This window comes from Colias eurytheme, chromosome 16 (genome assembly GCF_061535395.1).
Source record: "Colias eurytheme isolate Ceu_HAF_F1 chromosome 16, ilColEury1 Martin Lab GWU primary, whole genome shotgun sequence".
Taxonomy (NCBI): Eukaryota; Metazoa; Arthropoda; class Insecta; order Lepidoptera; family Pieridae; genus Colias; species Colias eurytheme.
Genome location: NC_142995.1, coordinates 3305238 through 3318393, shown reverse-complemented (window position 1 = coordinate 3318393; position 13156 = coordinate 3305238). Strand labels below are relative to the sequence as shown.

Sequence of the window (13156 nt, the reverse complement as noted above, 5' to 3'; positions counted from 1 at the left end):
TAATTTTTGATTCGAATAATAACTATGATCTTATTTTCTCATAATAACACACAAAAGTGATATTGGATTTTAATCTTTTAGAATGGAATAAATATTGTTATTTTATTTTCATCTCTTTATAAATATTGTACAGCGTAGAATACGATTAATATTCAGACAATACAATCTATGTGAGGTGTAAATATCGTTGTCGAGAAACCGTTAAATTTTATTGGAACTGATTTTAAAATAATGTTAACACTATAATATTATAGTCATAAATTTAGAACTAGTAAAGCTTTTTCTCGGAAGTGATAAATTTAATATGAAGTAGAGTTTTATATGAAATCTATTTGCTTTTTTTATCGCTAAAAATTGTTAAGCTCGGCAATATTATGCTTGATTTTTAATCCTTTTTAAACATATCAACGATATCTGTACAAATGTGATGTGCAATTTTTCAAACATAATCATTTATCGTAACGGATTTTTATATACTGTTTACAGAGTTTGATTTTATAACTTTTGTTAACCATCAAATTTCATCACAATGTGTTCAATTATACCAAATATTTTGTGCAACCCTCTGGATTATAGTGTATATAATAGAATCATTGATTATATAGAGTTTGTAATTACATTTGTAAATTTTAGGAACATTACTGTAAGGTAGCAAATGCAATAAATAAAGTTTTCATGTAACTGATGGTACAGAAAAGGTTACATTATTTCGGACGCAAATCAAATTAGCATAATCTTATATATTTTTACATAATTTATTACGATGATATTTCTATTTAAGTAACACCTATGAACTCTAAATATTGTGTTTTTTTGGGATTACAAATAATAACACGTATAATAAAATTACCTTTTTGTACCGTCAGCAATCGCAATGAACTTATAAAGTATAAACGAAACTTAGTAAAGTATAAGAAAAATCGTGTATTAAGAGTTTAAACGCTTTTCATATCAAAACATCGACACATTGGACGATATAAAAGTACTTAATATACATTTTTGAATTGTCATAATACGATTATAATTATAAAAGCAACAGACACGTTTATTTTGCGTCTATGTTTCTCGATGTACTTAGTGAAATACTTATTTCTTCGTAAATGTATTGTAAATGTTGATTGTTGTTTTATACCGAAATGAGTGACTGTATACCTTCCTCACTTCGTTGAAAGAAACTTATAGCGATATTTTTCATCATCCATTAATTTCTAACATCTCTCGTATGTTAGCGTGTAAATTTGAGTCCTAAAAGAAAATCAATCTACTGAAATTATTTCTTTCCCTTTCCGTATCACTGATGCTGAATGTATTGAATGCTTGTTGCCGTGTTCAGTTATGAAATAATTTTGGTTACCATTCCTTTATAAATATCCGTGATACATCTTTTAAAAAGTTCTGCAAAAATATCGCTATAGTTTCTCTTACGGCAGTTGTTGTGAATGCACAAACATATTCTTATTCCTATCAACTTTGCTTTAGCACAATATTTATAAGTAATTTCAATGAATTGTCCTTATTGGGATTCCTTATTAGCTGTACAATTCGTCAGTTTCTCTAAGTGATAGTTAATATCTGTGTTATACAAATGTGTGTACAATGGTACAATAAATATATTTGTAATAATTATTTCCTTGTTTTATTTATACCTATAAAAATCATAGCGAAGGAACTTCTCGACATGTTTTCGACGCCTTATATATTGTGTTACTAGCTTTCCCGCGCAAACGTTGTTCTGCCTTACCCATGTCATTTAGGGGTATGGAAAATAGATATTGGCTTTTACTCAGACCTATGAAATTTCATAAAAATCAGTCCAGGTTATTCGGAGAGGTAAAAAACACAGCACAGCAATTTCATATATTACTTGGATATAATAATTAATTTTATGAAGTTGTTTACTTGAATCAAAATAAGAAAACACTAACGAATATCACTGCTATAAGACTGCTATATTAAAAGCTTATTTAAATAAATATTCCGATAACCTCATACTGTTGCTTCCACAGGTTGCTTCATACTGATATTCATTTTACTGAATATATGTATAAGAAGAGAACCATGCAATTTAAGATTAAGATTTCGCTAGAATGAGGCTTTTGCATAGGCTTTAGCACGAACAAAACCTAATCTACATAAAAATTGAACATAAAATATGCTTTGAAGCGATGTAGTACGTGTTCCAATATGATATGGTGAACGAGGATTTACTTTCCTTCTAACAGAATTGCAAATTAATTTCCTATACATCATTATTAGTTTAATACAAACAAGATTTCAGGTCATTAACTAATTTTAAGTAAGTGCATTTTTAAGTACTGTCTGATACTGTTATTTATAAGTACTAAGCCATTAGCGAGCAGCTACGTAAAGCATTTTAGCCCGAGGCATCTCAGTCTGTTTATGCTTCTGATGTAATTACGAAAACAGGTCAATCAATCAAATGTATAATACCTATTGATCCATGAACAGATCGCCTGGATGCAGGAAAAAAGTAAACCTTTACTTCAGTATGGTTTAAACGAGGTGTGTAGTGGTAAGTTTAAAATTAAATTGAAACAAAAAGGAAACATTGAAGATGATAACATTTATTAACAAACCACAATTACAAATTATCCAAAATCACAATATATTCTAAACAAACCGACATTTAAAACTTTTTATTATTAGGATACCAATTACAAGAAACATGGCCACAGCGTGGACACTTCCCTGACGTTCCAAAGGATTCAGACGACCTTGTCATTCGTAATCTACGTCGCAACATCGCCTCAGACTTAGCCGCCTTTCTCCTCATAGATGTACTGTGTAATATTCTTAGCTGTGCTTCGCCCCTTACTTTTATCCCTCTCGCTATATTATGTATCAAGTTTTTAGCCTTGGTTTTAGAACTGCGTGGTATGATTGAGCGACTGGCTTCATATTTACGACGCCTCCTGATGCTTTTTCTATTAGTCTTGCTCGAACTAGCTCGTGGTTCGACGGTCATTTTTGAGCTTTGCATGTCCGTTCCATCGCCTATGTTCGTTACTACGCTTTTAGTTTCTTGTTCCTTTGGTTCCTCAACTTTGGCCTCAATCGGACTCTCCCTATCCGTTAGTTGTGTATTTTCATCAGTATTTAAATTCATCTTAAAATTGTTCAAAATAATAGAAAACTCCTGTACACTGATAGCAAAATAGAAATCTTAATGACAGTTAGATATTTCTTTCTTTTTGGCTTTTATGGATTTTTATTTTATTTTATTGTTTATGGATAAGTACTTGAAAGTTCTGAAAGTATTCTTGTAAAAAGTTTTATGTATTATCTCCAACTCTATAATATTTTTTTTCAAAGACCAGCTACAATTATTAATAACGATCCAGTCGAAACCTTGAATCCTAAATACAAATTACAGGTATTGATACCTTTTTTAATACAAAATTCTACCTTCTAATACCAGTACCTACATACTGCACTCTTCTCCACAGAATTTAATCAAATGCCTTGAAGCTATTTCGAGAAATCTAAACGTAATATTATAACATTGCCCCTGTCCAAGAATCGTATTGCATGAGCATTAAACTCGATACTCTGAACGGGAACCAATGCAAATATATTTGTGCTTTAAAAGGTAACAAACGTTGTCAATAGAATTCCATTTGGTTCCCAGAAATACCAGAATATTCGAATTTTGCAAAATTGGGAAATGATAATAGGTACTTTTTAATAAAACACAGTTGGATTCTTTTATTAAAATTGATACTTATTTTAACATCATTTGGGATCTCATGCAACATTATTGTATTTACACGAAATTCTATCATGATATACATTCAGGTTTCACTTATAAAATAAATTTAATTAATCTGAAGTTTTTCCTGCTCTTTCCCTCAAATATATTTAAAATTATAATCTCTACAAACTCAAAGAAAACATATTAAAGGATATTTGGATTTATTATTTGGTTACGGGGATATTAAAGCTAAAATATTTAAAGCAATTACAAATGTCCACTTAAAATTATATAATTAAAACACTGTTATTAATTTTGAAGACGTTAAAATTATAAAACGAAAGAGTTCAAAAGAAAAAGTGTTAACGTTCATGATTAGACATTTAATATTAACGAACAAGCTTGGCCTTTAAGGTCTTTAAACTTTCACTATTTATCGATTTAAACTTCAGAGTATTTGCTTTCATAAAGATTTTATTAACTTTGAAGCCTATATAGTATTATCGTATAAGAAAAATTAAGCGTAGACAAAGTCGTGGTCAACTTCAAGCTTTTTCAGTAGTCTTGTTGGCAGTTCAGAGACTATGTTGGATGGAATTTTATCTGAAAAAGAAACAAAGGAAAATCAATATGGCTCATAAATTGTATGAGCAAATAATTTGAAATCTGCTTTCTAATATAATTTCTAATATAAATATTTCTATATTATCATCTTTGCATGTTTAGAATTATTGTAAATTGTATTTTTCTGTATGTGATTTGAATTGTACTCAGTTTAAAAAAAAATATTGAACCATAAAATAAAAATTTCTAGTGCACCAAATATTATTATCAGAACTTATTTATTTTGTCAACAAAATACACAGGTTCAAACCTGTGATAATTTGCAAGATTTAAACTTAACTTATAAGTAAGATTTTTTTTCTTATTGTTGTTTACTTATTTAATACCTGAAAAAATATTCAAATACTCACCATTACACCTATAAACCAAATTCGACCAGATGATCATCTCTTGCGAGAAGCAGAACACACCAAGCCTTCCACCCTTCAGAGTGAAATCATATACATTCCCAGAATCAGCGACCAATCTGTTATTTTCATATATTTTAAGACGAATTAGACCAATTTTAGGTCTGTGCAGTAAACGCCATCGGTAGGCGGTTTTTTCACGCCAACCTACGTTGCGAGGATCTTTCCAGAGGAGTGTGACCTGGTGAAAATAGATTAGAGGAATTTAAATTTTTCGTAGTTAGAAATGTAGGAAATAAATGAAAGTTTTAAAATAAAATCGACTTAAAAAAGACAATTGGACTCGATTTAAACAAACAATCAAAAAATAATATCAAGTACGTAAAAGCAAAAAAGTTATTTTGACGGAGCAATTTGTGCCAATATCAAAACCAATTTTCCTGTATTCAGTTAAGACAGTTGGATCTAAACCAATTTATCACTTTTGATATATGAGATGTTAACAATAAGCCTGCCTCTGCCCTGCCCCTGCCCTGCCCCTGCCCTGCCCCTGCCCTGCCCCTGCCCTGCCCCTGCCCTGCCCCTGCCCTGCCCCTGCCCTGCCCTTTTTTTTTTTTTTTTTTTACTCTAGATAGGGAAGCGCTTGACCACAATCTCGCCTGATGGAAAGCTAGATGCGGTCTAAGATGGTACGCGCTTCCCTAGTAGGTACCGGTTCACTCTTCGCTTGAAGACCCCCATATTGTACTCGTCGGGGAACACAGATTCAGGAAGCGCGTTCCAGTCCCTCGCGGTTCGGATGAAGAATGTGGAATCGAACCGCTTAGTCCGGGTACATGGAACGTCCACCATATGGCGATGCCTAGAATCTGTGCGCCTCGACGATCGATGGAAGAATGGGGATGGCGGAACAAGTTCGTGTAGTTCCGCAGCGCACTCACCAAAGTGTATCCGGTAAAAAACCGATAAGCTGGCCACTCTGCGACGATGAGCGAGGCTCTGGAGTTTTTTGCCTACTAGCTCATCGTCGTTTATAAGCCTCTTGGCACGCCTCTCTATCGCCTCAAGCGCCTCTAGCTGGTACTTGGCGGAACCGTCCCAGAGGTGAGAGCAGTATTCCATGCACGATCGGACTTGTGCTTGATAAAGGTTGAGCAACTGTCCCGGGCTGAAATACTGTCTCACCTTCGCCAGAATTCCAAGCTTTTTTGAGGCTACTTGGGCTTTGGATTCTATATAGGAACCAAAGTTCAGAGTAGGCGTCAAGGTGACGCCAAGAAGCTCGAGGTGGTTGGTTATCGGTACGGATACACCATGGAAAGTCGGAGTCAGATGGAATGGACTCCGTTTAGCGGAGAATAGACACGCCTGGGTCTTAGTAGCATTGAACTTGACCAGATTGGCATCGCCCCAGTCGGAGACCGCCTGTAAGGACAAGTTCATGCGATCAACCATCTGCGCCTGCCCTGCGCCTGCCCTGCCCCTGCCCTGCGCCTGCCCTGCCCCTGCCCTGCGCCTGCCCTGCGCCTGCCCTGCGCCTGCCCTGCCCCTGCCCCTGCCCTGCCCCTGCCCTGCGCCTGCCTGCCCTGCGCCTGCCCTGCGCCTGCCCTGCCCCTGCCCTGCCCTGCGCCTGCCCTGCCCCTGCCCTGCCCCTGCCCTGCCCTGCCCTGCCCCTGCCCTGCCCTGCCCCTGCCCTGCCCCTGCCCTGCCCCTGCCCTGCCCCTGCCCTGCCCCTGCCCTGCCCCTGCCCTGCCCCTGCCCTGCCCCTGCCCTGCCCCTGCCCTGCCCCTGCCCCTGCCCTGCCCCTGCCCTGCCCCTGCCCTGCCCTGCCCCTGCCCTGCCCCTGCCCTGCCCCTGCCCTGCCCCTGCCCTGCCCCTGCCCTGCCCCTGCCCTGCCCTGCCCCTGCCCTGCCCCTGCCCTGCCCCTGCCCTGCCCCTGCCCTGCCCCTGCCCTGCCCCTGCCCTGCCCCTGCCCTGCCCCTGCCCTGCCCCTGCCCTGCCCCTGCCCTGCCCCTGCCCTGCCCCTGCCCTGCCCCTGCCCTGCCCCTGCCCTGCCCCTGCCCTGCCCCTGCCCTGCCCCTGCCCTGCCCCTGCCCTGCCCCTGCCCTGCCCCTGCCCTGCCCCTGCCCTGCGCCTGCCCTGCCCCTGCCCTGCCCCTGCCCTGCCCCTGCCCTGCCCCTGCCCTGCCCCTGCCCTGCCCCTGCCCTGCCCCTGCCCTGCCCCTGCCCTGCCCCTGCCCTGCCCCTGCCCTGCCCCTGCCCTGCCCCTGCCCTGCCCCTGCCCTGCCCCTGCCCTGCCCCTGCCCTGCCCCTGCCCTGCCCCTGCCCTGCCCCTGCCCTGCCCCTGCCCTGCCCCTGCCCTGCCCCTGCCCTGCCCCTGCCCTGCCCCTGCCCTGCCCCTACCCTGCCCTGTTTATCAGCCATCTGGTTTCAATACCACAAGCTAAAGCTTAGTATGGCATCAGATCATGCCGTGTGTGAAAATTGTCCTTTTTTTAAGTGGAGAAATCTTGATTTTCATTATTCATCTTTAAACTAAAATATGTCTGATTAAATTCATCAATGAGCAAACAATATAGATCAAAAATAGCAAATATTACCAAAAAGGTCCTGCCCTATACATATACTAATAAATTTCATCAGATTCAACCCAAATTACCTGATCAGGAGTAGACTCAGTGTTCCAAAGTGCATTCCTCAAAGTTTTGCCCGGACCGGTCTTCGAATTCACTACCTTCAGTTGTATCCCGGGTTCAGCCACTGCTCTAAACGGTGTGGTCTGCCAATATGTCTGTGTGTTCTTCTTCCACATTACTACGTAGAATCGTTTGTTGTTCTGGTATCTGATTATTGGAAAATTTGAGGAAATATTAGGGACAGTAGGTGCCTAATTATTAAAATAACCCAGAAAACTAAGGGACAATAGCCATTTAATGAATATACCCAGAAAATGTTCGGGACAAAAATGCCTATTTATTGGAAAGGCCCTAGAAGTTATAAGGCAACAAGGCAATAGGTATATTACATAAAAAAATGCAGATGAAAATTGAACCTTCTTCTTTTACGTTTCGAAGTCAGTTAAAATAGCTAATAATAAAAGATAGTCAAGATAATAAAATGAATTGAAAAGGTTCTAAATTATTCAAATAAGATAAGAATTAGATGAACGATATAAGATTCATTAGGTCTATACCTATTCCTTTGTGGTAAAGAAATGATTAAATATTCAAATTGGTTATTTACGACCTCGTCGTTTCAAATTATCAGTTTTATCATTTTATTTAAATCAGATATTTTAATTCAGAGCAGTAATTTATGTTAATTCCTTATCAAAGAGTAGTTACTAGCTGACATGGGATAAAAATTATTTTCTTATTTTCCGAAAATTCATGAAAATCAGTCAAGCCCTTTCTGTGAAGCTTGATTACAAACATCGTGATTCGTGACATAAATTTTACATCAGAGAATTTTATAAATCATCACAAAATCAACTTACCCAAATATAAAGCCAACATAATCGTCATCTATTTGTGAATCAACGAAGAAAGTCCCTTCAAAGTCGACACCACCGAAATTATCGAAGCCCACAGCCAAACCCGGGTCAGAGTTTAGTGTTTGGATAATTTCTGCTCCTTCGTTAGCTATTTCCCAATTTGGGTCCTGTTGGGATGTGCCTTCTGGGTCTAAACGTACTGTCATGTAGTTTCTGGGAAATATATTAACATTAGTAAAGGAAAATTCGTTATTTTGACTGCAAAGATGAAGTTCAGGATTTTTTTTGTATGATTTTAGTAGGATTTTATGAAAAATGGTGTAGTTGCAATGAAAGTTTTTAAGTGATATTTATTAACAAAATCGCCAATTATTCTGTTTATTTCTCCTTTTGCGAGATACTTTTTTCTTTACAAGAAAATGCTATCCTTTGGTTAGTCTTACCTGAAGTCTGTACGGAATATCTTCGAATTGTTTGGACAGTTATCCAAGTCGTTTGTGACTTTATCACCATCATTGTCATTATCACACACATCACCAATACCATCACCTATAAAACAAAAATTAACCTTCATTATAATTTCGTATGTTTTTCAGATTATTGAGAAATTTCTAAGCATCAGAAAATTTTTAAATCAAAATAAATTCATGAACATTTTCATTAAAACTTTTAATTAAATTATCAATTAGCTGTTTGTGAAAATTCATTTATTTTATAATTATTGATCTTATTTATCACAAGAAATTAATTATTTGCGTTTTTTGATTATTCTACGATAATTTTTTCAAGAAATTTCACTATCTGCGTTATAAACAAAGTATCAAATATTTTATTTTCCTCACCATTAGTATCAAGTTGGTCAGGATTATGCACCAACGGACAGTTATCTTCCAAGTTAGGTATTCCATCACCATCGATATCATCATCACACGCGTCTCCCTTCCCATCACCGTCCACGTCTTGTTGATCACTGTTCGCTAGATTGGGACAATTGTCCAGGCCATCTTGGATTCCATCTCTTAAAGGATAATAAGCTATTTTGAAATTTTATGGGATAGAAGTGGCAAAAACAGTATGCGTTTTTCCAATGATTGACTGACCAGTTGGCTTGGTTGGTAGTGACCCTGCCTTCCAAGCCAGAGGTCGTGGGTTCTATTCCCACAGGGGGCAAATATTTGTGTGATGAACAATGATGTTTTCTCTATGTCTGGGTGTTAATTATCTGTATAAGTATTTATTTAAAATTATACAGTGTGGTCAATTGGCCCATTTTTCATTTTCAATCAGTTCGATTCGGAGTCGAAGCAAAAGAATTTTCGAAAATAATGGAATGTTTCCTATGAAAAAGAAAGTTTGCTATCTTCAGTATTTCAAGTACTCCAGGGCCCATCGAAAATTTCCACACTGTATAGTGTATATGTATGTTTATCAGCTATCTGGTTTCCATAACACAAGCTAAAGCTTAGTATGAGATCAGATCATGGCGTGTGTGAAAATTGTCCTTTTTTTAGTGAAGAAATCTTGCATAGATACCCACGGTCCCCGGGGAAGAAGCCGTGGGTTATGTCGGATTCTAACCAACTCAAACCCCACTGTGTTCCGTTGAGCCGCTTTAATGATGGGGCCGCGGGTATAGGTTGGCGTTGGTATTCTTCCGTGACGTGTGAAAATTCTCCTGATTTTTCATTCCAATGAAGGGCAATCATTTAATAAAAATAAAAAATTTGCTGGAGCGGAAGGGACCTTTGTACTGGGTAAATAATTTTTGCCTTTTTTTAATATTTATTTATGTATATACTCACTGGTCTCTATCCACGTAGCCCACATTTTCGCACACGTCGCTATGTAGTTGCTAAAGCTTAGTATGGGATTAGATCATGCCGTGTGTGATTGTCCTGAAATATGTATACTCACTGGTCCCTATCCACGTCGCTATCACACGCGTCCCCCACGTTGTCCCTGTCCGCGTCGTCCTGCGCGGGGTTGCGCACTCGCGGGCAGTTGTCGCACACGTCGCCGATGTAGTCGCCGTCCGTGTCCTCTTGGTGCGGGTTGTATACGCGCGGACAGTTGTCGCTCTCGTTTGGTATACCTGTGCAATAACATTATAACTGGTTAAATTTGGGAATATATAAAAATGAAACCCGTTTTTCTTGGTCACGGTATCACGCGTGAACGGGTGGACCGATTTCGATATTTTTTTTATTATAAGTTGCAGTACGAGGATGGTTCTTACGTAGAGAAAACGTAAATATGTACCACGGGCGAATTTTACACAACTAGCTCGTGAGCCATATTCGCGAGCAAAACTACACGGATGACAAGGACCACTCCGAGCAAGAAACCTATTCGAAATAGAAACAGAATTAGCGCGCCGCCACTTAATCTAATAATTCATTCAAATTACATTTATTTGCAAGAATGCAGTTACATTTATTTAAGTACGACCACAAAATTTATCTTGAACTGACCATATAGCTATTATTTTTTTTTTTTGCAATTTAGCATTTTTTTTCCAACCCTAAAATCTATCCTTACTGATCACTATTTTCATAAAAATAATTATGTGTTAGCCTACCATCATTATCCATATCCGGGTCACAAACATCCCCCAGCCCGTCCCGGTCCGCGTCCTCTTGTCCCGGGTTGAACTTGCGGGGACAGTTGTCACAAGCATCTCCGCGCTTGTCACTGCGGTCCTCATCCCGGTCAAGTTGGTCCGGGTTGGCGATTAGGGGGCAATTGTCCTGTTTTGATTTATTATTTTCTAAGAAAGGATCTCAAAATTGTGTTTCTTTCATTAAATTTTCAATAGAAACAATTAGATTACAAACATTTCTCGTTAAAAACAATCAAATCAGTGTCATTGAAGTAGTAATAACTTCATTGAAGCCAAAATTTTTGTATTTTTATGTAATTTGCATTCTATGTGGAAAATCACAGAAGTCTACTACCTAGCTACATAGCTTTAATCGATAACGAAATATCTCGGAAAGTTTGCGACTCAACATCATTCCCATCCCATCTACACAGATTAAAAAAATATTTTTTATTTTTTTGCCAATAAGTACCTATTAACCCATTTTCAGGTCCATCACATCACATTCCGTACAATCATTACATGTACAGAGGTTCACAAACACTCACAGGTATATTAGGTATTCCATCCCCGTCCGCGTCCGGATCGCACGAGTCACCAAGTCCATCCTGATCCGCATCCTCTTGTCCGGAGTTAGAGACTTCCGGACAGTTATCCGCAGCACAGTGTCGTTCGGAACACGGCAGCTGGTGATCCGGATATCCGTCGAGATCACGGTCCGGACCGCACACTGTACCGTTACCCGCCCAACCAGTCTGAAATACGGTTATATAATTTCATAAACAATACAATGCCCTGCCCCTAGACTGCCCTGCCCCTGCCTCGCCCTGCCCCTGCCCTGCCCCTGCCCTGCCCTGCCCCTGCCCTGCCCCTTCCCTGCCCCTGCCTTGCCCTGCCCTGCCCCTGCCCTGCCCCTGCCCTGCCCCTGCCCTGCCCTGCCCCTGCCCTGCCCTGCCCCTGCCCCTGCCCTGCCCTGCCCCTGCCCTGCCCCTGCCCTGACCCCTGCCCTGCCCCTGCCCTGCCCCTGACCTGCCCTGCCCCTGCCCTGCCCCTGCCCTGCCCCTGCCCTGCCCTGCCCCTGCCCTGCCCCTGCCCTGCCCCTGCCCTGCCCCTGCCCTGCCCCTGCCCTGCCCCTGCCCTGCCCCTGCCCTGCCCCTGCCCTGCCCCTGCCCTGCCCCTGCCCTGCCCCTGCCCTGCCCTGCCCCTGCCCTGCCCCTGCCCTGCCCCTGCCCTGCCCCTGCCCTGCCCCTGCCCTGCCCCTGCCCTGCCCCTGCCCTGCCCCTGCCCCGCCCCTGCCCTGCACCTACCCCTGCCCTGCCCATGTCCAACGTACCGCGCAAACGCACGCCTGCCCGAAGCCGCACACCGCGTTGTACCGGCGGCAGCGCGCGGGGTCGCAGCGCCGCACCAGCTCGCCCGCGTCGATGCACGGACGGGATGTGTTCACGTAGAAGTGACCGCCACATGGGACGCAGGTGAACGAACCCTGGGGTCAAAAATATTGTTTAAGTCTAATACAAACTGTCAGACGCATTTAAAATAGGAGGTATTGATGAAATAATGATAAGCAGAGATGAAAAAGATAAACAAAGATGAAAAATAGGTATCAGACTCAGAGATATACTATTTCTCAAAATAGTAAGCAGCAGAGGCGGCTCGCCCTAAGGAGCGCTGGTGCAGTGAACTCCCATAAATAATTATAATAAAATCATACTCCTTAATTTAATTATTAACATTAATTATTACTATTTAAAATCAATCGTAATCTTTAAAACTACTGTTAATACCCATGAATATATCCATCATTCCATCATCCCATACACCTGTATAATACCTACTGTATTATGTAACGCGCGAAGCGGAGCGCTCACGATTGCGCTCCAATGAAAAAAGATTTAGTACATTTCCTAATACGAAATCCAATAGGAGTGAAAGAGAGGGTTTTGCCAGAGCCCTGCGCGTGAAACAAAAGATTTTCTATGGAAAAGTAGCAAAATTCGGAGCGCCGCACCCGCAAACGTTGCCGGTTCGTTTTTACCGCCCTGCAGGACAGCGATTGCGACGTTGCCAGTTGCCACGTCTATAATATAAACAAACACTCGACTCTCGAGTCAACTTCAATGCACGCGCGCGATTCATGCAATTTTCTAATTAAAATTATAAAATACGTGTTGAAATAGCCTGTAGTTATCAGTATTACTTGTGAGTGTTAAAATGAACAATAATTATAATGTGGCGTTCATTAAAAAGTGTGATAAAACGTTACAAATTCGGCTTGAATGTAAAGCTAAGGGACTAGTCCATCGAATGAGTCCCTCCAAGGGGGGTCTAGAGTGCGTGAGTTAGTAACGTAAGATGTTTCTTCGGAAACATGTCAAGAGT

General features: G+C 40.7%; 1 protein-coding gene across 2 annotated transcripts in view; it reads right to left on the bottom strand.

The window, feature by feature from the left end:
• Positions 1-4030: 4030 nt before the first annotated feature.
• Positions 4031-13156, bottom strand: part of Tsp (Thrombospondin) — a 37629-nt gene continuing 28503 nt past the window's right edge. For both annotated transcript variants that reach the window (XM_090110616.1, XM_090110615.1), the window contains exons 12-21: positions 12108-12260; positions 11323-11529; positions 10754-10922; positions 10090-10267; positions 9018-9193; positions 8619-8724; positions 8179-8388; positions 7342-7525; positions 4687-4924; positions 4031-4315 (exon numbers count right to left, since the gene is read on the bottom strand). In XM_090110616.1, the coding sequence (XP_089966742.1) occupies positions 4230-4315; positions 4687-4924; positions 7342-7525; positions 8179-8388; positions 8619-8724; positions 9018-9193; positions 10090-10267; positions 10754-10922; positions 11323-11529; positions 12108-12260 (1707 nt within the window). In that variant the 3' untranslated portion in view covers positions 4031-4229. The remainder of the gene's footprint in view (positions 4316-4686; positions 4925-7341; positions 7526-8178; positions 8389-8618; positions 8725-9017; positions 9194-10089; positions 10268-10753; positions 10923-11322; positions 11530-12107; positions 12261-13156) is intronic.